At 40.3% G+C, this 27341-nt stretch overlaps 1 protein-coding gene across 1 annotated transcript in view; it reads left to right on the top strand.

Moving 5' to 3' along the window:
• The first annotated feature begins 4276 nt into the window (after positions 1–4276).
• LOC124266412 (ATP-binding cassette sub-family C member 3-like) overlaps positions 4277–27341 on the top strand; it is a 29969-nt gene continuing 6904 nt past the window's right edge. Inside the window, exons 1-19 of the mRNA XM_046701218.1 lie at positions 4277–4503; positions 7619–7683; positions 8234–8362; positions 9518–9727; positions 10290–10467; positions 11333–11653; positions 13276–13413; positions 14278–14424; positions 15069–15153; positions 16755–16821; positions 17343–17469; positions 18258–18434; positions 19233–19400; positions 19941–20103; positions 20827–20872; positions 21381–21423; positions 22418–22667; positions 25711–25834; positions 26584–26710. Of these exons, the coding sequence (XP_046557174.1) occupies positions 4486–4503; positions 7619–7683; positions 8234–8362; positions 9518–9727; positions 10290–10467; positions 11333–11653; positions 13276–13413; positions 14278–14424; positions 15069–15153; positions 16755–16821; positions 17343–17469; positions 18258–18434; positions 19233–19400; positions 19941–20103; positions 20827–20872; positions 21381–21423; positions 22418–22667; positions 25711–25834; positions 26584–26710 (2583 nt within the window). The 5' untranslated portion in view covers positions 4277–4485. The remainder of the gene's footprint in view (positions 4504–7618; positions 7684–8233; positions 8363–9517; positions 9728–10289; positions 10468–11332; positions 11654–13275; positions 13414–14277; positions 14425–15068; positions 15154–16754; positions 16822–17342; positions 17470–18257; positions 18435–19232; positions 19401–19940; positions 20104–20826; positions 20873–21380; positions 21424–22417; positions 22668–25710; positions 25835–26583; positions 26711–27341) is intronic.

Here is a 27341-nt window from a genome sequence, read left to right as displayed (position 1 = left end):
ATTTTATGACTAGGATATAGATAGTTCTGTCTTGCACTTAGCAATACCACTAGGAATTACCACTCGCTGACGTCATTTTGTCCGGTATAAGATATGTCTGCATTTCAATTATCCAAAACAGCAGATTCTACCGAGAAGCATTTTAGGGATACTACAGGTATAGAAAAATATGTGACCAGAAACAAATAGCAGTATTTCGAATGTCCATGAATGTAGCGCTGTATTAGATATGAACTTCAGCTTATCAAAGCCTACTTTTGTTGTTTTGAAAGGTGAATACCTTGTATATCCATGACGTTTACCATATACACTAACTGAGATAATTTGATAGAATTTAAAAAAACAAAACCACTGTTCACTATTAGACAAAATTCACTGTTTACGCCATAGCGTTTAAAATAATTATGCCATACTCTATCTACGCTCTTAAAGGATCAGATAAGATCTAGACCATTCAATACTCTTGGTTATTGATTCTTGATTGTACACCCCTAGCTTTAGAAGGCTAAGATATCGGTTTTAAGTCCTGATTAGTACCCATGAAACAACGAGTTTAAAACAAAAACAATTCACATCTCATTCGAAGACTTTCTGTGTTACATCTAAATCAGTTAAACTGGTCGATAATCTGAGGCCAAAGTGAAATCGTGTGACACCAATTTTGGTTTAAACATTCTTTGTACATTTGTACAGGCATGATTCGTATTTTCTAAACAGGATAGAACCGCCACGCCCTAACCAGTCTCTACTTCTAGACACTTGGGATGTTGCAGATAGTACGTTTATCCTAAATGTCCAATTTCAAGACCGTCCTGCATGTTGCGACATAAGCATCCGCGTTGGCTCCCTTCCTCTGTGGGCCTTTCGAAAAGCAGCAATCCTTTCCTGTGAGACCATCATTGATTTGAAAGCCTGAAATACAAACAGTGGAGTAGAAGGACATGATAACAAACATTATAACATTCTAGTTTATATGACTGCTGGACCAGACAATCCAGTGATCACAAGCTGGTAATATGCTAATGGTGTGGTTTGTAATAAATGTCTCTATTATCCCATGACTACTATTATAATTATTACTAATAATATTAGACAATTGCTCTTACATACTTATGATCACCCTGTAAAACATAGACAGACAGACAGACAGACAGACAGACAGATTTATTTCTGTAGTTCTAGGCCAGAAGCCCATAACACAAAATGCAGACAAATAGGTACATCGCATTATACATGCTTGAGTGTATTAGATACAATGTATATAATAGATAAAACATTGTGATATCAGATTTCCTTTTACTTACTTTATGTGACAAGGAGACGTCCAAGACGAATTATTATGATTATGTTGTTGCATTACGTTGAATTTCACATTTTAATATCAGATTTACTGGTTACTTTCTTTATACGTACAAGACAATTTAATGTATTTATGTTGGTACAAAAACTTAGCATAGTAAAATTCTCAAGACAATAGTTAATATGGATTAGCTTGACAAAAATTATCAAGACTACAGTAACAGGTGTACAGGAAAGAAAGCATTCTTGTCAAAAAATGTACATGTCTCTCATATGTCAACATATTGATACAAGTACAGGCAAAGAGGTAACATCGTGTTGTAAATGCTTAACTATTGGTACTGTGAATAAAATAAATAAAACATTTTAATATCAGATTTACTTGTTGCTTTCTTTCTATGACAGAAGAAACGTATGAGGCAAGTTAATATGTTTATGTTATTACAAGAAATTAGCATTCTAAAATTTTCAAGACTGGTTCAAATTGTATGTGTCCAATATCTTCATATCTCTCATGTATTGAGATATTAATACAAAAAATGCAAAGTACAATGGTAACATCATATTGTACATGGTATTAGTACTGTGACTATTATGAGTTACAGATTGTAATATCAGGTTTGTTTCTTACTTTCTTTATATGATGGAGGAAACGTCCAAGACAAGATAAAGTGTGTGTGTTGTTACAAGAGATTATCCCAATAAAGGTATCAAAACTGGAGATTAGCAAGTGTACATGAAGGAAGGCATTCTTGTCTAATATCTTCATATCTCTCACATATTAAGAGAACATGAAATTCATCCTCCACTAAGTGTAAGCCTTTAGTACAACAATAAGTACAAATCCTGTCAGCTTAATTGATGTTTTTGTGCCTACCTAACTCAACCGCTAAACGGAAATTATTACACCTAAATTGGGAAATGACATGCTTGTAATAATATGGGATGTCTACGCTTAAGTATCTTTCTACACTCAGCAATGACTTAAATTTACTATATACATTACACTTTGATGAATTGGATATTAAAGAATGCCAGTCTTGACATAGACTGTCATACAACCTTTGTTTGAAAGTAAACATAAATAAAGTTACATTACCTACATCTTGGGATAACCATACAATACCAAAACCAAATTGATACAGAATGTTTTTAACAGATGTGGCCCAAGTATTTCTACCAGCTTTCTTGTTGCTACAACTATTTCGGTGACTTGGACATTGAACACTACCAAACTTTTCCACTGTCAAGGTGCAAGCAAGAGGAAAATGACAAGAGTCATCTCTATCAAGTATTTTAAAGTCAGTGAAATATTGAACTAAATCAGAAGATGCTAAGATATAATCAACGACGCTTGTACCGTTATATGTAGAACATGTAAAGTTACCATCAGCATCTTCGAATAGTCTACCATTAAGTGAGTGAATTCCAAAAGTACAACAAAGATTTGCTAATTTGATACCGTAAGAGTTAAAACACTTATCTCTACTTTTTCTATAAATATTAAATACATCCTCTGGATAGTCAACACAGTCATCCTGGATGTGAGTAAAACATAAGAACAGTATAAATATTGTCTTCGTGATATTATGTTGAAACGTTATATGATATTGGAATGAATAATTAAGAATAACGAATACATTATTCCTTATTATTATCACATTCACCCCTGACATGTTGTCCCAACACACATGATCGAATTAAACAACTATGTGTTTGGATCTAAGTTTGAATGCTTCTTTGGTGTAAGAAGAGGTCCAACATGATCTAGGCTTTTAACAAGTATCGCCTTAAACACCATCAGTTTGGACCTAACCTCACCAGCGTAATAAGTGAAATGAACCGGACTCATTGTCCGTGTACGAGTTGCGTTCCTTTGGTTTATATGCCCGAGGGACTTTTTATGTACACATCACCCTTGAAGTCATCATCACAGTATGGGTATAAAAATTACACAGTCCCTTATTAATTTCAACTATCTAATATTTTCTTCTGCATTATTATCCCATTCAGTCCAAACATATTTTACAAACACACCAACAGTTGAAAAACGCTGAATAATTCTGTGTTTTTGATCTAGTGATGATATATTTCACTATGTGATCGGAAAACAAATGCATAATGTATGGCTTTTCATATAGACAAACTCTAGAAGCCAAATATCAGAAGCAATGAAAAACCCTGTCATAAAACACCACCAGTAAGGTCCTTCGATGGTCCTTTTACGTAACACATTTATTGATTTGAATATTGATAAAAACTGTTCTCGTCACGATATTGCTGCAATATTGCCGATGCCACATTAAATTCACTCACTCACCCATCAGTAAGGATCTAACCTCACCAGAATAATAAGGAATATAATAAAATGTGATCCTCCCCCATTGACGTCGTATGTTGTCCATGATGTCACTGGATTGTCTGGTACCTACTCGATTATTTCATTATATAGCTAGACCGGTGAAGATCCGTGTTAGAATTGATCTTCTGTAACCCTAACTAACGGGATCGGGTGGTAAGGCTCGCTGACTTGGTTGACACATGTCATCGTATTCGAATTAGGTAGATCGATGTTCATGATGTTGATCACTGGATTGTCTGGTCCAGACTCGATTATTTACAGACCGCCGCCATATAGCTGGAATACTGCTGAGTGCGGCGTAAAACTAAACTCACTCACTATGTAGCTAGAATTTGCTGAGTGTAACGATATACAGAGAACTAATCTTTTACCCAACCCGTCAAAATGCATGATTCATTCCTAATGTAATATGTATTTAATGAAAGTTAATACGCAACTTAACCATACGGCTGATACCATTACCCCGGGAGATCAAATCACACGGGAGATACCTGTTGATATGCTAAATACCCTCCAGCTGGGAATCTACAACAGAACAGTCGACCTTCTACAAAGGTGAGGTTTTGAATACGGGCCAATATCCGAGATAGCAGATGCAAGTGTGATGTACTATGGCACTAGCACCGTGTGTGTAGGCACTAAGCGTGTTCTGTACGCTAACCATTTACGTAACAACGAGGAGCGGGTATTCTTAGCCGCCGGTACAACGAGGATCCGGGAGCAGAGTATTTGACATACATGCTGTCGAGTGGACACTCGGAACATTGAAGGAGACTATAGGTGTGCCCCATGTGATATTACACCCGGGGGTGCGGCGTGGGGATATGGACCACAATACGAGGGTAAGGCATGCGGTGTTTGTATCATCACCATGTTCAAGGAGAAACGATTCGGTACATTGCCATTTTCATGTTGAAACCCCACACTTGACTCTTTAATTACACAATTGTGAACGCATTACTCCTTAAGTGTTTCCGTGCACAATTTGAGGCTGAATTGTAATTAAGCGTGTTCTTTTAACAGGTTTAACGATCATCCGAAATTGTTATCACAGGCGATAGTAACTCCTGATAGATAAAGTCAAGTGTATGGGTTGTGGGCACACTCATGATATAAGTATATATCAGTTGAATACATTGATCGTTCTGCTATATGCCATACCTTCGTTAATTCTAGTTTATAAGATCATGGAAATATTCCGTAATTTTTAGATGATCTAACCTCTCTGGATTTACAATTTAGAAATATATTAATGATGTGTGTACACAATAAAACAATATTTTAAGAATACCTTCTATTATAGTTACACCGAACAAAGGCTTCAGTACTGAAAACATAAAATATACGTTGTTGTTGTACTCGGCTCCTTCAAGTCTTCATAGCGTTGCTTTGGCAGCGGCAAACATTCCGCCGACAAGGTTATTCCAGTTGTTGTAACGCCACGTTGGTAGGACTGTAAAACAGCATGCCAGAGAGCCTATGTATAGTCTTGTCGCCACGGGATGTCCACAATGATGCACGAGTTCGCCATGTGTGCGATCGCGTGGGATGTTACCAATGTGATTTAACAAGGCGAAGAAAGGATGGGTTAGTGAGTGAGTCGTGTTTACCGCTGCTTCACAGGGACATGTAGGATTACTGTAGCACTAAGACAGTGATAGGATTGGCTGAAAGCCTTTGATGCTGGGATGTGACACCCGAAAATCGCTTTCGCTAATCACAACATACGAGTAATTGTGCGCAATATATTTTTTTTCAATCCGAAATTAAAAACTAACGCAGCATTTGGCGCCACGTGGAAAAGTTATAGCATTAGTTGAAAATGATGGAATGGAATGTGGAATCCAAAACCTATTATGATAATTTGTTTTAATTTAGTCTTAATTATAATCTTCTTTTTTCAATCAAAAATTTAAAAACAACGCCGCATTTGGCATGACGTTTGATGTGAATAGGAATGGTTGAAGACCTTTGATGGTTGATGTGAGAAATAGGTTTGACTGTTGATAGCAGTATAGATATCAATACATTTTTCTCAATCCGAAATTTAAAAAAAACGCATCATCTGGCACAGCGATAAAATAAACTCATTCATTTTAACGACTGATAACATTCACCAGAACAATTTTGAAAAAACAAACAACATTATATTATTTCAATGTATAGAGCTGCTGAACGGAATTGACAATGTAACGTTTAAATGTTTAAAGTAGAGCCGGTCATGCTTTAGTTTATACGAAAGTCTGATTATTGCAATGTGAAATTGTTGTTTAACACTCACCAATATTTCAGCTATATGGAAGCTATCTGTAAATAATCGAGTCTAGACCAGACAATCTAGTGATTGACCTCATGAGAATCGATCTAAGCAACTGGGATACGATGACATGGGTCAATCAAGTCAGAGAGCCTGACTATCCGATTACGACAATCATGGTTACTGAAGATCAATTCTCACCCGGCTCTTCACGGGTGATTTCTACGGAAATACACTGTGCGCCCAAACTTTATGATACATACTTTCATTCCATGCCGACCCGTGAAGATCCGGGGTAGAATAGGTCTTCAGCAACCCATGCTTGCCACAAAAGGCGACTATGCTTGTCGTAAGAGGCGACTAACGGGATCGGGTGGTTAGGCTTGCTGACTTGGTTGACACATGTCATCGGTTCCCAGTTGCGCAGATTGATGCTCATGCTGTTGATAACTGGATTGTCTGGTCCAGACTCGATTATTTACAGACCGCCGCCATATAGCTGAAATATTGCTGAGTGCGGCGTAAAACTAAATTCACTCACTCACTCATTCAATGCCACTACCCACTCACTCAGCTTCCACTTGTCTCCACACTATATATCTCTGTCATATTGTCCTCTTTTATGTACACAAATGCCCGCTATCAAGGAGCAAGACACACTCAGGTGCACGGTGGGTTATTTATAACAGCCGGCAAACGTATATCATGAAGTATTCCTGTTATCTCTGACAGGCCAACAGCGATATGAACAGTGTACGTTGCGAACTTGTGATAAATGTCTGTTATCAGTTCTTGTGATTATCAGAAACACGGTAATTCCGACTATCAACCATCTACTGGAACTTTGGTAAAAGGGGGGTGCTGTATGGGTACACATGCACACACACGCACGCACGCACGCACGCACTCGCGCTCGCACACACGTACATACATACACACATACATACAAATATACATACATACGTAATTACGTAAGTGCGTACATACATACATACATATATGCATACACACACTCACATACATGCATGCATACACATTCACGCATACATACACAAATGCACACACAGACACACTCATACATACACACACTCACACTCACACATACATGCATGCATACACATTCACACATACATACACAAATGCACACACTCATACATGCATGCATGCATACATACATGTACACACTCATACATGCATGCATGCATGCACACACATTCACACATACATGCACAAATGCATACACATACACACATACATACATGCATACAAACATACATACAAGAAATTAATTAAAATATGTACTGAAATATAGATGTCATGTGTCTGCCAAGTCAGCAAGCCTGACCACCCGATCCCGTTAGTCGCCTCTTACGACAAGCATGGGTAGCTGAAGACCAATTCTATCTCGGATCTTCACGTGTCTGTGAATAACGAAATTCCCAGTACTTGTAATCATCTCTATTCTTCAGTTTGTTAACACATTGTTGTAAACAAGCATTTAAGTCTGTAAGTCTTTATCATTTAACATACACCATTTCAATTAATTAATCACATTAAAAATATCAGTACATGGATGCGTTTGACATCGTTCATTACATCTTTTTATGTGAGCAAAGATATTGCCAATCATTCATTTCATTTCAACATTTATTTCAAACCATTGTCATTTATCTGATGCACCTTATTTACTTTTGTTTTAGACCAACACCTGTCCAGAAAACAATGCATCATGGCTATCAAGAATCTTCTTTACATGGCCAAGCAGGTAAGGTATTGCGATTACATTGTTTGGTTTTAAGGTTCCTTTTGTCGTCACTACATTTTTCATTTACGCAATATAGCGAAATTAGTGTTGTACAGGTAAATAAATGGTATTGTACGGTTGTACAGGTAAATAAGTGGTGTTGTACGGTTGTACAGGAAATAGATGGCATGGATGTACAGGTATATATATGGTATATGATCTCCCGTACAGAGAAATAGAATGATATTTCTTGAAACAGTGGACCGGTCTAACGCTTTTTTCTGACTTAAACTGACAGCAACAAAACCCGTGAAGATAGGTTTAGAATTGGTCTTCAGCAAAACATACTTGTTGTAAGAGGCGGCTAACGAGATCGTATCCGAATTGCGTAGATCGGTGCTCATGCTGTTGACCACTGGATTATCTGTTCCAGACTCGATTATTTACAGACCGCCGCCATATAGCTGGAATATTGCTTTGGCAAAGCGTTATACAACAAACAAATACAGCAACAAACGGATGCTTGCAGTTGTCTACCTTCGTCTAAGCTGCGATTCCTTTGTTTTGTTAGCCTGCTAGAACTTGGCAGTAAGAAGATTCTGAGCAGTGAGGATATCCCTGACCTGTGTCCACCCTGCACGTGCAATACCAACTACCCCCGGTTTCAGAAGGAATGGGAGAAAGAGCTCCACGCTGCCAGGTAAGGACCACCAACTACTCCTGAATAACTCTGTGTCCTATTCATACATGTCGTTAGTGTCATGATGTTGATAATGGTAAAGGTAGAGAATATGTTATGTATTGTGACGTCCCAATATCTTGCTTCACAAATGAGGTCTGCTTTCTCCTTAAAAAAAAACAGAAGTATTTTGCTGGCATCATGGTCCTGTCATTAGAGGTTCCCATTTATTTTTTTTATGCTGGAGTATTGTACAATATTTCCATATGTTAAATAAATACAAAAAATCTATTTGCCCGTGCCACTCAAGTTTACATGTTTGTCATTTCGCTGTGATTTCTATGGAAACCTAGAAGGGACATTCTCGCGTTGCCGCCATTTGGTGGAATAGAAAGATACTAAAGCGCGACAAATTGCCAAAATTTTGCGTTGCTCCATTCTCGCACTTTGGCTAATTCTGACCCTTTCCGCTCGTAAGAGCGATAACACGATAATGTCCCTTCTAGGATTCCATAGATTTCTCTCCATCTCTGCACAGCGATATGTGGCCCATTACTGAAGGATGGGAAGCTCTCTGGAGTTATGACTAATCGCCGTCATACATCTGATACAATCTAGCAAGATATCTGATTGTTTTTGCAAACACTCATGCTGACGAGTGAGTGAGTGAGTTGGGTTAAACTCCACTATATTCCAGTTATATCATGGCGAGTCTGCTTAATGTGGGAGGAAAACCCGAAGTCATGCAGGTGTCAGTCTTTACCACTTTGGTGAAACTGACGAGCACTAGTATGGTGCCGACTAACATAGACATATAACCTGGGCGAACCGGGATTCGAACCCACAATCTGTCGTGCCACGAGACGATCTGCAGAGTGAACTGCGGCGCCTTCGACAACTGGGCCAATCGTGTCCCCGATTCAACGACGTCTAGTGACGTCGGTTACTTGCAATCATAACTGACATAATTGTTATTTTAAGTTTCAACATCCTTTTGCGGTCGACCGATACCAGATGTAGTTATAAGTAATAAAACCCTTAAGAATAAAATCTGCCTAAATTGTCAATAGCGGGATATGTTTTGGGTCTGACTACAGGCCAACCATGATGAAAGACATTCGCTTATCTCTTTTGCTGTTGAACATATTATGATATTTTCTAAACACTGATATCCAGGTATTATGACGTCGTGAACACTACTCACGTCTCCAACGGCCACGTCTACCACGAAAAATCCCCACCCGACAACGGACCCCGATCCTCTTCTCAACACACCGCGTCGCTTGCATGGGCTTTACTGAGAACGTTCAGATGGAGGTTCTCCGTCATCCAGTGCCTTCACTTGCTCTGCTTCTCCTTGCTGTGGATAGCCCCCATACATCTCAGGTACCGTGGAGTGAGTGAGTGAGTGAGTGTTGTATTACATTATTGTATAGGTCTGCCTGTTTGCATGTCCATTCTCAGAGCATTAGGCTTAATCCTTGCTTTTCACTTTTCGAAATAGTTTTCATTATTGTGACTTTTCAAACGTGAAAGACCCGCTCCACTACGAGCTCTGTCATAAGTACACTACAATCACTCAGTCAATGGCAATCTTTAAAGTTGTTTCATTGTTATCCCCTAGATTAGAGACGTGTGTTTGAATCCCTTACCGCATCAGTAGTGAGGGAGGGAGTTGGGTTTTACGCCGCTTTGAGTAAAATACCAGCAACATCACGACTTTGAACAACAGAAATGGGCTTTAAGCATTGTACCAATGTTGGGAATGGAACCTGAATCTTCGGCGTGATGAGTGAACGTATTAACGAATAGGCTATAGCTAGCCCACCGCCAGTTGTACCTTTTAGAATCTTCTATCGAGTCAATAATGATAATGGCAATATTAAGTTCATACTGTCAAATAGTTCACCTTTGATGTCAAACATGACGTTAACGTCCCTGTCTCCAGGACATTGATCTCCTACGTAGAGAAGCCTTGGGGAGGAGTGTGGCAAGGTGGCGTCCTGGTGGCCTCTCTGTTCCTCACTCAGGTCCTGGACAGTATCTTCTACCAACAGTTTATCTACATGAGGAACAAGCTAGAACTTTCAACGCAGAATGTACTAATGGCAGCCATATTTAAAAAGGTATATTTAGTTTTATTAAAATAGACTTGGTTTGTCGGTATCACATATTCGTTCATGGTTCCATCGTGACCATCTGTTTGAATTTTCCGACCTATGTTTTCCATCATCTAAGCCGATTACGTACAACGCGGACTTTAACCTCAATTCTATGTTACTAATCAGGCAAAGACCAAAGTGAGTGAGTTAGTGAGTTAGTTTTACGCCGCACTCAGCAATATTCCAGCTACATGGTGGCGGTCTGTAAATAATCGAGTCTGGACCAGACAACGCAGTGGTCAACAGCATGAACATCGATCTACGTAATTGGGATACGATGACATGTGTCAACCAAGTCAGCGAGTCTAGCCACCCGATCCCGTTAGTCGCCTCTTACGACAAGCATGGGTTACTGAAGATCAATTACAACCCGGATCTTCACGGGTTCTGAAGACCAAAGCAAACAAGTAACATTATTGTTTAGTTTAGTTTAGTTTGACGCCGCAATATTCCAGCAATATGACGGCAGTCTTTAAATAACCGAGTCTGGACCAGACAATCCAGTAATCAACAGCATCATCATCGATCTACGCAGTTGGGATAAGATGGCATATTGTTTCAACGAACACACAACACAATTACATAATTTGTAAGAACATTAAACTTGGAGGTCAAATTCATAAGATGAAATATAAGATGTGTCTAATCGCAACATGCGTTTGGTTCTTGTGTATTATCGGTGTCATAAAAGATAAATGGTTCTCTCATTTTGACGCCATGCTGACCCAGGTGACAAAATATGAAACCTCACAACGTCTGAAGACAAAACTCTATGTGTAATATTCAGAGTCATTGTTGGAACTGAACCTTTCTTTGTTCCTTCTTTCAGTCTCTACAGCTGTCTTCCTCGGGAAGGAAGAATTACCCAGTAGGAAAGATGTTGACTCTTATTTCCACGGACGCTGCTGAGGCTGGCCTCGCCTTCAACAACGTCTCCTTTTCCTTCCTCAGCCCTCTCAACATCGTAGTAGTGTTTGTGCAGCTCTTCCTCCTCCTGGGCCCCGCATCTGCACTGTCCCTATTCGGGAGTCTTGTTCTCGTCATCACCCACATCCAGATAGCTGGAGCAATGCAGAAGCTCCTTAAAAGTCGAATGGAGAAACAGGATAGCCGTATGAAGCTGCTGACAGAGGTGCTGACTGGTATAAAGGTCAGAGGCCTTTACCTAAATATAATACATGCAGAGTAGTCTTCATAGCTTTTACCAATCAGCGCAAGTATACAGCTGGCTACCTTTGTTAACTGTCCCCTTTTGTTATGTTTACCACTGGGGCGTTGGGTAGCCAAGTGGTTACAGTTCGTCTCGCCGAAGGCACGAGTTCGATCCCCACATGGGTACAATGTGTGAAGCCTATTTTTGGTGATGTTGCTGGAATATTGCTAAAAGCGGCGTAAAACTATATTCACTAATTCGCTATTTTGCCACTTCCGTTGTCCCCGCATGTGCATATAAGTGAGTGAGTTGTGTTTTACGCTGCTTTTAGCAATATTCCAGCAATATCACGGCGGATCATGTGCGTAAATAAGCCATCTCCCTATTATTATTATTATTATTATTATTATTATAGGATATTTATATAGCGCACATATCCAGGCAAATAGAGCATACTCAAGGCGCTGGTATTTTTTCCCTCGATCATTGGATGTCAATCTCAACGGCACATCATATTATCAATCTCAACTCCCTGGGGAGTATACAACTCTTGCAGCCACTAGGCGCACCGAGTTTTTGTGGCTTTCTCATCCTAGCGAGGTACCCATTCACAGCTGGGTGGACTGGGACACATAGTCACGGTACTTTGTCCAAGTTCACTTCACGTTGCTGTACCCGCAACTAGGTGTTTGCACGTATTCATGTGGCCACCATCTGATCATATACCAAAGGATTCGTGGTGGGCTCTTTTAAGTGCACAGGATTGTGTACTGTACACTAGGGGTTGTGACAACACCTTTCATTCACCTGATCAAGGAGTATAAATATACGCTGTGTTCCATTAAATAACAAGTTGACATTCATGAAATTCTCTCCGTTACGTGTATCACTTTTAATGACCCCTCGAGAATAATGTGTCACACGTTTTACTTAGTAACGAAATTTTGAACGGGTAAAATCAGGCAGCAGTTTACATATATGAGGCATGTTCCGTGTAGCTAATAAAACATGTGGGAAATCAGGAAATTATTGCATGATCTATTGTATTCTACTGATGTAAAACTAGACCGACGCCAAAATTCGTGTAAATACTCGTCTTAAATGACACAATCCTAAAAAGCGGAGCAAAGTGGACAGCCAATTTGCAGTGCTGCTGTAGGCTTTGGACGTTGACCCGTCCATATTGCTTGGACTGCAAAATGCATCGGATGTTTGTTTAAACATGGCGCGGATTGGATGGAGCAATTTCATTGCCCATAATGACATTGACACATGTTCCTTATTTAATGTGGTTTTCACACTATCTACCCATGAAGATCCGGGTTAAAATTGATCTTCAGTAACCCATGCTTCTCGTAAGAGGCGACTAACGGGATCGGGTGGTCAGGCTCGCTGACTCGGTTGACACATGTCATCGTATCCCAATTGCGTAGATCGGTGCTCATGATGTTTGATCACTGGATTGTCTGGTCCAGACTTGATCATTTACAGAACGCCGCCTTATAGCTGGAATATTGCTGAGTGTGGCGTAAAACCAAACTCACTTACTCATTCTACACTGAGTACTGTTATTTTATGTTTTGTTTTGTTTTGTTAATTATTTGACTTCTTTCCTAAAGGCGATAAAGCTGCATGCGTGGGAGGTATGTTTCGGAGGTCGGGTGACACATAGGAGGGACAAGGAGCTGGAGGTTTTGTCGGATGTGTTTCTGTTAAAGATTCCCTTACTGCTCTCAACTACAGTAGCTCCGTTCATGGCAAGTACATAATTATAGACATTCAGTATGTTGATGTTTTTGTTTGTTTGTTGTTGTTGTTGTTTGTGGTTGTTGCTGTTTAACGCCGTACTCAGCAAACAGCTTTATAACTGAATATAATCGAGTCTGGAACAGACAATAAAGTAAGCAACAGTATGATCATCGATCTAATTAACATGTCAGCGAGCCTGACCACCCGATCCCGTTAGTAGCTTCTTACGACAAGCATGGGTTGCTGAGAGTATTCCATTTTACTACGGAACTTCCTTTTTAAATTTCAGGGTTTTTTTTCACATAACATCCGTCAAGATCTGTACATTATTTGCCTCATGTCTGCCAAAACGATCTACTTTACAGTTGGACTGGTTAGACACGCTAAGGAAATAAACGTTTGAAAATCAGATGAATGTTAGACCTAATTGATAATCTCTAAATTTCATTTGAAACCGAATGCGTAGCTTGGTGGTCACGCGGAAGTAGTGCAGCAGTGTCGTATACGTGCGCAGTGAATCAGTCATAAATTCAGACGCAATCGTGGCTAATTTTATTGATTGTCAAATTCGAGTATTTCATGGAGTCATGGTTGAATTAGGTAGGTTGAGCTCGATATATATGCTAATATGTAGTTACAAGTATTTTATCAGTTTGAATATATATGAAGGGCGGTTGGGTAGCCTAGTGGTTCTTCCTTCAAGGCCCGGGTTCGATGCCCCACTTTGGTATAAATTGTGAAGCCTATTTCTGGGGTCCCCCACCGTGATATTGCTAGAGTATTGCTAAACGCGGCGTAAAAATAAACTCACTCATTCACTCACTCACTTGAATATATATGAAACATAGGTATGTATGGTTGTCACGTTGCAGGTATCGGCTCTGACACTGGCTGTGTATGTGTTCTGGTATGAAGACGTCCATCTAAATGCCGCCATCATCTTCTCCACCGTCTCACTACTAAAGATACTCCGCCGAGGGTTGAACATGACGCCTGACTTCTTTCATGACCTTGCAAGGGTAAGTGTAGAACTAAACCAGCACATGATACATAGTGATGGCTTCATGATGCATATGTAGGAATAGATAGAATATGTTCGTATTTCAGTCGACAAATTAAAAGCTTCAAAATTGCCTTGATGGTCAAGGTACATTTTTTTATTATCCCAAAATTGAAACAGTTGAAAAAGAAAAACAGAAAGGTTTTGTATTTTAGTTCATTGCTTATTGTGATATATTTAGCTACCTCAGTTTGGTTATTGTTTCTTTTTCTCTGTAATAAATTTAAATTCTACGTAAGGTGATATCACATCTATGTGGATACTGACATCTGCACTGATTTGTCACATACTGTATAATAATAAGGAGAATATTTATAACGCGCCTTTTCCAGGCTAGATATCCTGCTGAGAGCGCATGATCTGATCATTATTACCCCGGATAACCCAAGCTGCCTGTTAGGCGCTAGAAGGTAATAGTCTCACGACTTATTTCACCGGGTACCCATTGGGTGAACAGAGGCAGCTTTGAACAAACTCGTTGAGTGTGCTTCGTTGTGGGGCAGGACTGAAGTCCTAGATTCCCTCAGGAGTCAAGCTGCTAAACACGGTAACCCATCCATGTATGATCAAGATTAACGACTACTTCTCCATCTTTACCCACAGCTTCAAACTCATGTAGGTAGGATACAACAGTTTCTCCTGGAGGATGAACAACCTCAGCATCCCACTGACCACAAGACATATACAGGTAACTGAGACCACAAGACATATACAGGTAACTGATGACTACAACATGGTACAACAAAGTGATGGGTATTTATGAGTTGGAGAACATGATGAGATAAACTTTTCTTAAGGATGACAATTTCTGTATTGATTGTAAACGAAGTTTCAGAGCTGCATCTTTCCCATTCGTTGGAATTATGATGAGGGCATGATTGTCACTAAACTAAGATGTCCTTCCTAGCAGCCATTACATGTCCCGTCATGGAATTCGAAACACGAGCCTGATCCGCTGTCAGATACCTTGTCCACATGACGAAAGAGGTTAACCCCGTCAGCAAGGTGACAGTGTAAGGATGTAATCTGTGGAATGACTCCACACCCTGCTACATACTCCCCTGTGAACAGAAAGCATTGCAGCGGCCGTAAAATTTTCGGATCCTGTGCTGGGATTCGAACAACGGACCTTCTGATCCGAAGTCGGATACCTTGTTCCCGTAATCAAAGCGGTTAACCCCATGAACTTGGTAACAGTGTAAGGATGTAATATGTGGGATGATTCCACGCCCTACAACAAACTCCGTCAGCATAAAGCCCCTGGTCGCATCGTATAGTTTGGTACTGAGACATATTTGCTCAAATATACCATGAACGTGCTCAGTCCAACGTTAGGGCACCAGTGTAGCGGCCATGAAAGCTCCTTGTCCCCGTGATGGAATTCGAATCACGAATCTCCTGGCTCGAGGTTGGATGATTGTCCACGTGACTGAAGAGGTTAACCCTCGTCAACAGGCTGATAAAGTAAGGATGTCATCTGTTGGATGACCTTCTGTCCTGCTACATCTTCAAGATCTGGCACTGTACATCGGTACTGTGGAAGTGTGTGTTGTATGACTGTTCAGAATATTTGAATACTGGTGGTAGGTGGTACAGCGATTTAATCACGAAACCGGTTTGATGGTGTAGACTCGAGTAACGAATGGCTTTGTCAAATCTCTTTTACTACAGTACTGAATAGGCCAAAGTCCTACAGTACAAAGTCAGCTAGCAATAATGGCATTGCAGACGTTGTTTTGTACAAAAGCATGGTGGATATACATACTAAGTTTGGGAATATAAGTTATATTATTAGAGTTAACTAACAAATTAATTTTACACGAAGTAGGATATGAACGGTAATATTGCAATAGATATGTTGTCCTTAACTAAGTGTAGTAAGGACATACCAGCAAAAAGTGGAACTCATCTTCAATTACATTAAATGTACACAATTTTCGCAATGTTTTTTCTCTTGGAATATCATAATGTCTGCATCTAATTCTGGATAATGAAGAGAAGACTATTGTTAAATTAATATCGTGAAGGCATTGCTTTGTTTTTAAAACAGATTTAAACGAACTGTAAACAGTGGATTTGGGTGACTGTATCAAAGATGAACGGCCTTGGCATCTGAGGCTGAGTGATCTCTGTAGAGTTCTGTGCCTCTGAGGTGTGCCAGAATCATGTTGTGGAGGTATAGCAAAAACAAATATATAATTCAAGTGCTGTCCAAAGAAGCTTTAACTCTTTTACTCACCTTCAATTCTAATTTTCAACGACGGAGAAATCAAATCATTTTCTTTTCAGATTTTGCCATTCAAATAAAAGGAGGGACATTTTCATGGGACAAAGCAATACCACCAGTCTTAAAAGAGTATGTACATCCTTTGCCATAAATATATAATAGTAATAGAAATAATGTACTTCTGTGTTTATCATATATTATTATCATTTCAGTATTTGAATCACTTTAAAAGTCGAACAAAGTTTTGTCCTACTGGTAGTGATTACCTGATAAAAAATAAATGAAAATATAATCGTTACCTATTTTGATTTCTTGCTAGGTGTCAAATGTAGTAAGATTGTCCAAAGAGACATTTGTTTTCAGAGTTGCTTCCCTTGTACGTTGCAGAAACCTATGATGTTCTATTTGCATATTTAGATATTATTCTTGATTTGTTTGGTTAAGCTCGTGTTATCTTCACATAACAAACTCTCACGCGAGAATGTTACTTAAATGATGCTTAAATGCCTTTTAAAGCCAACTTTCTCCGTGTTTTAGTGAATAGGGCATCTGTGGTTAATACAAAATTGAAGAATAACAATAAAGAACCTGCTAGCCGTAAAAAGACAATGTCAAAATACGACTATATGCTAATTTTCTGATGACGTCAGCATTTCAGTGTGTGTGTCGAGAGGAGGCCTCGTGGCGGTTGTTGGACAGGTTGGGGAGGGGAAGTCGTCGCTGATAAACGCCATTCTCAGGGAAATGGTCGTCATTGAAGGCACTACAGACGTGCAGGTACGTCTTTTATGTCCGTGGTTACCATGCAGTTACTGTGAAGTAGCATCTAATTTTAATTATTGGTAATAAATTTAATGTGATTCCGGAATTTCCGATCCTCATAACTACTGGATATCAGATATGAAACACTAGTACTGATAATTATTCTAATGTGATCATGATATCACATTGCCTTGAGGGGGCGGTGGGGTAGTTTAGTGGATCAAGCGTTCGCTCGTCACGCCGAAGAACTGGATTCGATTCCCCACATGAGTACAATGTGTGAGGCCTATTTCTGGTGTCCCCCGCCCTGATAATGCTGGAATATTGCTAAAAGCGGCGTACAATTAAACTCACTCACGCCATGAGTTGTATGGGGATTCCCTTTGACTTGAATTGCATATACAACTCAAGACGATGTGATGTCATGATCACATGAGAATAATTATCACAAATAGTGTTTCATATCTCTTATCCAGCTGTTATTAGCATGCTCGATGGGACTTCGATCAACGTGATTATACGGTATGATGAAGGTCGTTGATGGGAAACTGAAACTTTGAATACTATTGATCTATTCCGCCGGTCTCTGTGTAATTCAACCATAATTACCGTTGAAATGATACTGAAATTCTTGGCTTGAGGATTTGGAAATACTAGACATAATATTGCTAAATATATCCTAATATTCTACAAGAACAGTGTTTTCTGATTCAACTTTATGGTCACTAGTTTGTTGTCTCAGATGGAAATATAACCTGTTCCCAATTTGTTGTGTAATAAGAGTATATAATGTTATAATGTAGGGCAGTATTGCGTATGTCCCCCAACAAGCCTGGATTCAGAACGACACCTTGCAGCAGAACATCCTGTTCGGAGCCCCCTTCGACAAAAAACGTTATTACGCTGTTCTGGACGCATGCGCACTTGGACCTGATCTTGAATTACTCCCTGGAGGGGATCAGACAGAAATCGGAGAGAAGGTACGAAGAATAAGGAATATTCATGTGCTGTCATTTGCATCTTACACATCTCATAGTGACATTTTAAAAGAATGATTATGGATTAATCCTGCTGTTTTTATAATACCAGTCCAAACACGGAGGGGATACAAAGATACTAGTCTCTAAATAGTGTTCTTTGATGAGGGACGGCGGGGTAGCCTAATGTATAAAGCGTTTGCTCGTCACGCCGAGGGCCCGGGTTTGATTCCCCTGATGGATCCAATGTGTGGAGACCATTTCTGGTGTCCCCCGTCGTGATATTGCTGGAATGTTACTAAAAGCGGTGTAAAATCCAACTCACTCATTCTCTTTTAAAGAATCGAACCCGGCCTTTTTCCGCCATGACTTTTCAACGTTTCAGCTATTTGTCCAGTCCAGGTCCCCGAAATCGACTGATACAGATTGATTCACATGACACTATGTGCATGGAGTGGGCACATTCACTGAAAGACAGTGTCCGTATATTTACAAAATTATATCTGTATCAACCATCAACGATGGTACATTCTGGCAATGTCGAAAGCATTTTTATTTTTGATTTTATGTTGAATAAATGTGCTATTTTCCGAAACGCGTAAAACCTATTCCAACACAAAACTTCATTTTCAGGTTTGGCCTGGGTTTTTCGTGAAAATGTCGTTATGTCAGATTATTAACTGAGAATTGAATGGAATGGAATCAGTTTGTTTGCAATAGGCTCAGAATGTACTGCAAGAACAGTAACGCGTACGTCATGATAATGCTTTAAATTGCTTCCTACGTGTATCTTGTCATCAGGGCATCAACTTGAGTGGAGGACAGAAGCAGAGAGTGTCTCTAGCCAGAGCTGTCTACAACGATGCTGACATCTATCTCTTTGATGATCCTCTCAGTGCTGTGGACAGCCATGTTGGAAAACACATCTTTGACAATGTCATTAGTAACAAAGGACGACTAAGTGACAAAGTAAGTGGGAATTTGCCACTCTCAAGGCACAGCAAAGATCTTCACGGGTACCTTTTTGGGGACCGCTACGCCCCTTCATCAGTCATACCTCCTTGTCCACATATTGGAGAGGAGCTCTTCTGATCAGCAGCAATCATTATCACCTCGATGTCCTATATCAGACATGTGTTTCTGACACCAGAGATAACCCGTGAAGATCCGGGTTAGAATTGATCCTCAGCAACCCATGCTTGTCGTAAAAGACAACTAACGGGACCGGGTGGTCAGGCTCGCTGGCTTGGTTGACACATGTTGTCGAATCTCAACTGAGTAGATCGATGCTCATGATGTTAATATTTACAGACCGCCTCCATATAGCTGGAATATTGCTGAGCGCGGGGGTAAAAACAAACAATCAAACAAATATAATTGATCTTTTGGTAAAACGGCATCATATTGTTAACCAGATGTCATGCTTAAGGTGTTATTGGAACACCTTAATGTGTGTATATCTCTATATGTACATATAAATCAACATGGTAACCCAACACCATGCTTCAGACACGTGTCCTGGTGACCCACAACGTGTCTGTGCTGTCCAGAGTGGACACGATCCTGGTCATCAGCAACAAGTGTGTCCAGGAGCGGGGATCCTATGAGGAACTCATGTCCAGAAACAGTGTCCTGAAGCAGGTGGTGTCCTCCTCACCTGTCGCAGATATTGGTAAGAAACAACCAGTTCCGATGACTAGGATCAAAGTAAGGTTCACCTCTTTGAGAGGCATTTGGAAGTTGGAGCAGTAAGGAAAGATAACAATATATAGATGAACGGCTTCTTTTTATTACAGTGAGAGCGACGTTCAGACCGTTATCAAGTAGGTTCAGACACTATTTATTACAGTTAGAGCAACGTTTCCGTGTAGTCACAAAGCAATAGTATGGATGAACAACTATTTATTACAGTGAGAGCGACGTTTCCGTGTAGGTTCAGACACTGTTATCAAGCAAGTCACAAGCAATGTATGGATGAACAACTATTTATTACAGTGAGAGCGACGTTTCCGTGTAGGTTATAATAACATCACTTGTTTGATAATGGTGTTATCCTTTGTTATTCTTCCTCGTAATCAGTAAGGTTAACGTTTAATTTTCAGTGGTTGTAACGATAGTTGGATGTCTGAAAAGTATTGCATCTCTTTACTAAATGTATTTAAAAGTATTTCCCTCGAACCATTTGATTGAGAATATGCATACAGGGATACAATACTATGATTCATATTTTTTTCTCTGTGGAGAAAAGAGAGAAATGGTTATAATTGCGATGGTACCATTAAACACTGTCCTTTGTATCTCACGGGGTTGTTGAAACTGAAGTTAGTTAATTATATTCCTGTGTCGAGGTTCATTTCATACGTTTGAATATCATCTAGTAAATATATAATTTCAGATCCAAAATCGTGGGACACTGAAAATAAGCCGACAGATGAGAAGCGGTAACTATAAATACATCTCACTTGCTTACATATGCAATTAATAATGTTTGGGGGAAGGACTGAACTAGAATTATTTACTGAACATTGTATATCAAGTAAGCAAATACATGTGATAAAAGCTGACCTAGGGTAAAATGTATGTTTCATAGGTAAATTACACAAAGTTCTTTGGCTATCTGATGTAACATAATGATGTGGGTTTTCTTGTCAAATAGTCATGCATGTCGTTGCCTGATCTTGCCATGTTGCATTAAATCAAATACATATAAGACATAAGAGAGCAATCAACCGGACACATTTTACCGAAGGCAAGGCAAATCTAGCATATTGACGGCAGAGAATAACCATACTCGATATATACAGACCCCATTGGGTATAAACTTAAATGGACAACGACATTGATTCGACAGGCTTTTGCGAAAAGGGCATATGTATGCAATTGTCAAAACAATTCGCATAAAAAGGTAGCATTCAAGGGAGTAAAAAGATCCAATACTATTGGTTTCAGTGTTCTTGCTTCCAACAAAACTAACTCTGAACAGAAGGAGCTGGTAGCAAGCTGATCGAGGTCCCATCTTCCTCGTCCTTCAGCGTTGGGTTGGGAGGAGTGAGTAGCTCACGTATGTTCATCATCCTTCATTCCTTTACTGTCAAATACAACACATTAAACACCTGTTCTGTCCCATCTTCCTCGTCCTTCACTGTCAAATATAACACACTGAACACCTGTTCTGTCCCATCACCCACGTCCTTCACTGTCAATATATTACATTGAACACCTGTTCTGTCCCATCTCCCACGTCCTTCACTGTAAAATACAACACATTAACCACCTTTCCTCCCATCACCCATGTCCGCCACTGTCAAATAAAACACACTAAACATCCGTTCTGTCCCATCTTCCTCGTCCTTCACTGTCAAATACAAACCATTGAACACCTGTTCTGTCCCATCTTCTTCGTCCTTCACTGTCAAATACAACACAATAAACATCCGTTCTGTCCCATCTTCCGCATCCTTCACTGTCAAATGCAACACATTGAACACCTGTTCTATCCCATCTTCCGCATCCTTGACTGTCAAATGCAACACATTAAACATCCGTTCTGTCCCATATTCTGCATCCTTCAATGTCAAATACAACTGTTACACATTGAACACCTGTTCTGTTCTCTTCCGCGTCTGTCTCATCTCCTACATTGTCAAATACAACACACAGGTCACCTTTTCTCCCCCATCTCCCATGTCCTTCACTGTCAAGTACAACACACTGAAAAAATTCCTGCACATTCTCCCGATTGATCAATCGCCTAATCACATAAACGATGTCCTGAAATTTTTACATTAATAATGTGAAAATTGTCCTTCATGTGCCCAATTCTAAATATTTGAAAGTTTACAACTGATAATTGATATCACTCACTCTTCAAAGGTTCTTTATTATAGTTATAACTATGTCTTAGTTGTTAAATAGATAATCACATATGCTTTTACACCCTGGATAACCGTGGTGAAATGTATGTCACTGGCGAGTGCTACTTCCAGATGAGGATGAACGTATTCTCCAAGTTCCTGGACGCCTTTGGTTCCACCCATTGGTTGCTGATAGGCGGGAGCTACTTCTTGTATTACGTCACAGTAACTTTGGCCAACATCTGGCTGAGTGTTTGGGCGGAGGGTACGGGTAGCCACTACTCAGGTGAACACCATAACTCAACCATACACCCGACACAGGGGCATCAGCCGTCCAACGCCTGGTACATAGCCATCTACTTTGCGCTAGGCATACTGCAAGGTCAGCACTTGTTCATTCTTTTCAGTAGATCTTTAGTTATGTACAATCAACATGGAGACCAATCAGTGACAAAAATGATGTGTGCTGTTCCAGTTTCCTATTTTGACACCTGTGTATTTTCACGTAAACATTTGACTTGCCTTTGAAGGTGCTTGTGTTGAGTGCCACATCTTCGCAAAAAAACTGGTGTCATCCAGATTGTGATACACAGTGAAATGAAAGCATGTGCGTGAATAAGTTGGAATGGTCCACCTACATACTCCGGACACACACACACACACACACACACACACACACACACACACACACACACACACACACACACACACACACACACACACACACACACACACACACACACACAGAGAGACACAGAGTGTGAGAGAGAGAGAGACATATCGCACACCTACACATCTACACATCTATGTTCACAGACACATCAAATACGAGAGAGAGTGAGTGAGTGAGTGAGTATGGTTTTACGCCGCTTTTTAGCAATATTCCAGCAATATCGCGGCGGGGGACACCAGAAATGGGCCAAAGACGAGAGAAGAGTGCATCTGAAAAATGACACTGGGACATGCAGTCCAAGTCAAAATAGCGAGTTATATCCTCTCACACAATTTTCGTCAAATTTGGAAATAGATTCAACATGTCACGATTAAATACTGTTCAAAGCTGAATTCCATAAAATAGCATACACGTTTTTGTATGATGCCCCCGTGAAGATCCGTGTTGGAATTGGTCTTCACTCATCCATGCTTATCGTAAGAGGTGACCAATAGGATCGTGTGGTCAGGCTTGCTGACTTGGTTGACACATGTTATCGTATCCCAGTGATGATGTAGATCACTGGATTGTCTGGTCCAGACTCGATTATTTACAGACCGCCGCCATATAGCTGGAATATTGCTGAGTGCGGCGTTAAACAACAAATCAACCAATTGTATGATGTATATCAACATTTACTATTTCTTCCAAATGAATCATAAGTCATCTTTACTTCACTATTAATTACAAACTGTTGCATTTGCAGCTGTGCTTGTCCTCTTCTACAGTCTTGTTCTCAAGGACTTTACAGTGTCGGCTTCAAGAAAGCTACATTCAAAATTGGTGGAAACGGTGTTGAAGTCACCAATTAAATTCTTCGACACAACTCCTTTAGGAAGAATAACCAATCGGTTTTCACAAGACATAAATACCATCGATAAGGAACTCCCCTTCACCTTTGAGATTTGGATGGATTCGTGCTTTCAGACTTTGTGCTCTATGTGTATAGTGTTTTATAGTGCCCCTGGAGTTGTGGTCCTGCTCATTCCGTTGATATATTGCTGTATTGTGGTACAGGTAGGTATAAATGTATGTTTCACCTGGAATGCATCTCTGAGACTTTGTCGTTACCGCAGTTTACTCCACAAACCTGTTATACAGGTCTAAATTGTGACCTTTATTTGTGTCACTTTATCAACAATTACGTTTGACTCCACATACGAATATGATATCATGCGCGAGAGAGAGACAGAAAGACAGAGGGGGGGAAACAGAGACAGACAGAGAAAGAGAGAGATAGGGAAACAGACACACAGAGAGAAAGAGAGAGAGGACAGAGAGAGGAAAACAGAGACAGAGAAAGAGAGAGATAGGGAAACAGACACAGAGAGAGAAAGAGAGAGAGAGAGGACAGAGAGAGGGAAACAGGGAGAGGGGAGAGAAAGACAGAGGGAGGGAAACAGACAGACAGATAGAGAGAGATATAGGGAAACAGATACACAGAGAGAAAGAGAAACAGAGAAAGACAGGAGGGAAAGAGAGGGAAACAGACAGACAGTGAGGGAGAGAGAAAGACAGAGGGATGGAAACAGACGGACAGATAAAAAGAGAGATAGGGAAACAGACAGAGAGGAGAGAGAGAAAGACAAAGGGAGGGAAACAGACAGATACAGAGAGAGAAAGAGAGGGAGACAGAAAGAAAGAGAGAGAGGGGGAAACAGACAGACAGGGAGGGAAAGAGAAAGACAGAGGGAGAGAAAGAGATGGAAACAGAGACAGACACAGAGAGGGAGACAGAGAGAGAGAGAGGAAAACAGACAGAGAGAAAGAGAGGGAGACAGACAGAGAAAGAGAGAGAGGGAAACAGACAGACAGAGAGGGAGAGAGAGAGAGACAGAGGGATGGAAACAGACAGACAGATAAAAAGAGAGATAGGGACACAGACACAGAGAAAGACAAAAGGAGAGAAACAGAGAGGGAACAGAGACAGACACACACAGAGAAAAAGAGGGAGGCAGCGAGAGAGGGGGAAACAGATACAGACAGAGAGGGAGCGAGAGAAAGACAGAGGGATAGAAAGAGAGATGGAAACAGAGACAGACACAGAGAGAAAGAGGGGAGAAAGACATACATAGAGGGGAAAACAGACACACAGAGAGAAAGCGAGACAGAGGGAATGAGAGACAGATAGAGGGGGGGAGAGAGAGAGAGAAAGACAGGAGAGAAAGAGAGAGGAAACAGACACACTCAGAGAGAAAGATAGAGAGGAAGACAGACAGAGAGAAAGAGAGGGAGAGACAGACACAGAGGCAGGCAGAGGGAGAAGACAGAGAAAATGAGGCAAAGAGAGAGATGCAGAGAGATCAAAGTCATATTTCATACAACTTTAATTGTGCTCGATGTTTATGATACTGGCTTCCGTTTAATGAAACTTTTTGCACACTCTGCTGAACCAAATGAGTTGGACATAACGGTAACATGTGACGTGACATGGAACGTCAATTCATTCCAGAATGACGTCATATCTGTTTCACGTTGCCGCCGTTGGTTCCAATTATATTAATTATATTAATACATATTCATAAACAGAAATGATCATGCGTTATGTGTATTACACATATTAGCCAAAAACACAAAATAATATTTAAGATTTTCCATCTTTCGGAATCAATTATGTGAAATATCTTGTTTGTTAGAGATATTTCATCAGTACGTCACGTCAGCTGAAGCGAGCCTACGTGAAGTCGCTATCCAGTGTGTTGAGCTACTTCAGCGAGACTTCTCAGGGGAGTAGAGCTGATCAGGGCCTTCAATGATCAGGAGAGATTTGCAACTCGCTTTGTCCGACTGGCTGAGACGCACATGAAGTTTAACTACTACAACTTTATATCAAACAGGTAGTACATTCTTATATCGTATCCATGTATGAAGGACCCGTGGAGATCCGGGTCAGAATTGATCTTCAGTAACCCATGCTTGTCGTAAGAGGCGACTAATGGGATGTGCGTGTGTGCGTGCGCGCGTGTGTGTATGTGTAATGAGCAGGCAGCCGTATTGGGTTTTTTAATTTGAAAAACCTAATTAATCAGAGCAGATGATGTATCTTTATACTATGACCATGCTATATTCCCCTGCGTGTGAACCCGTGAAGATCCAGGTTAGAATTGATCTTCAGAATACCATGCTTGTCGTAAGAGGCGACAAACGGGATCCGGTGTCAGGTTCGCTGACTTGGTTGACACATGTCATCGTATCCCAGTTGCGTAGATTGATGCTCATGATGTTTATCACTGGATTGTCTGGTCCAGACTCGATTATTTACAGACCGCCGCCATATAGCTGGAATACTGCTGAATGGTAAAACTAAACTCACTCACTCACTCATATGTATGCAGACTTAACTTTTGTAGGAAGTGCGATTAGTGGGAGAAACAATGCCAATTTTGTTGAAAGTGCAAGTTGGGTCTGTGTTTACCTAAAATCATGAAAGTATGTAGATCTCTGAAAGTCTCGACGAATCAGACATCAGACATTGTGTAATCTATCTAGAGTTACTTAGCGTTAACGGACAGGACATGGTGCATACGGCAGAGGTTTGAGTTCGTATACCAACCATCGTATTTGATGACTGCGTTGTTCATTGCAGATGGCTGAGCATGCGCCTTAGCTTCGCTTGCCACGTGATCCTTGCATCCACAGCGCTGTTGATCTTCCTGGAAGGGGATGCTGTCAGCAGTGGCGTGATGGGGCTTGCTTTGTCCTTTGCATATGAGGTGAGAGAATAACGTTCATCTAAAGTCCATTATTCTATATGACCCTCAGGTCCAACTTGACTTATTATATAACGAGTTTTACTTAGGTACTTAGGCAAAGTGTGCCATTTCGCATTCACAAACATACTCAAAGATGCGATATGATGCAATGATATATTACGATCCTTGAGCATTGAAGCGATGCGATATAAATTGTGTTGTGATTGGATGAAATGATTGAGAGATGTAATGGAAATATGGAGAGATGTAAAGGAAACATGGTGGGATGTTGCGCTCTTTGATGACACTGCAGACTGTTGATGGGATGGGATGAAATTTTGTCAAAATGGAGCGATGTGATGTAATTTTGTCAAGATGGAGCGATGTGATGAACTTTGTCAAGATGGAGCGATGTGATGAAATTATGGAGAGATGGAGCGATGTGATGAAATTATGGAAAGATGGAGCGATGTGATGAAATTATGGAGAGATGGAGCGATGTGATGAAATTATGGAAAGATGGAGCGATGTGATGAAATTATGGAGAGATGGAGTGATGTGATGAAATTATGGAGAGATGGAGCGATGTGATGAAATTATGGAAAGATGGAGCGATGTGATGAAATTATGGAAAGATGGAGCGATGTCATGA

This window comes from Haliotis rubra, unplaced genomic scaffold, assembly GCF_003918875.1.
Source record: "Haliotis rubra isolate DU_JTF1 unplaced genomic scaffold, ASM391887v1 Scf1254, whole genome shotgun sequence".
Classification (NCBI taxonomy): Eukaryota; Metazoa; Mollusca; class Gastropoda; order Lepetellida; family Haliotidae; genus Haliotis; species Haliotis rubra.
The sequence above is the reverse complement of the archived record's forward strand: the minus strand, read 5'-3'. Positions and strand labels throughout refer to the sequence as shown.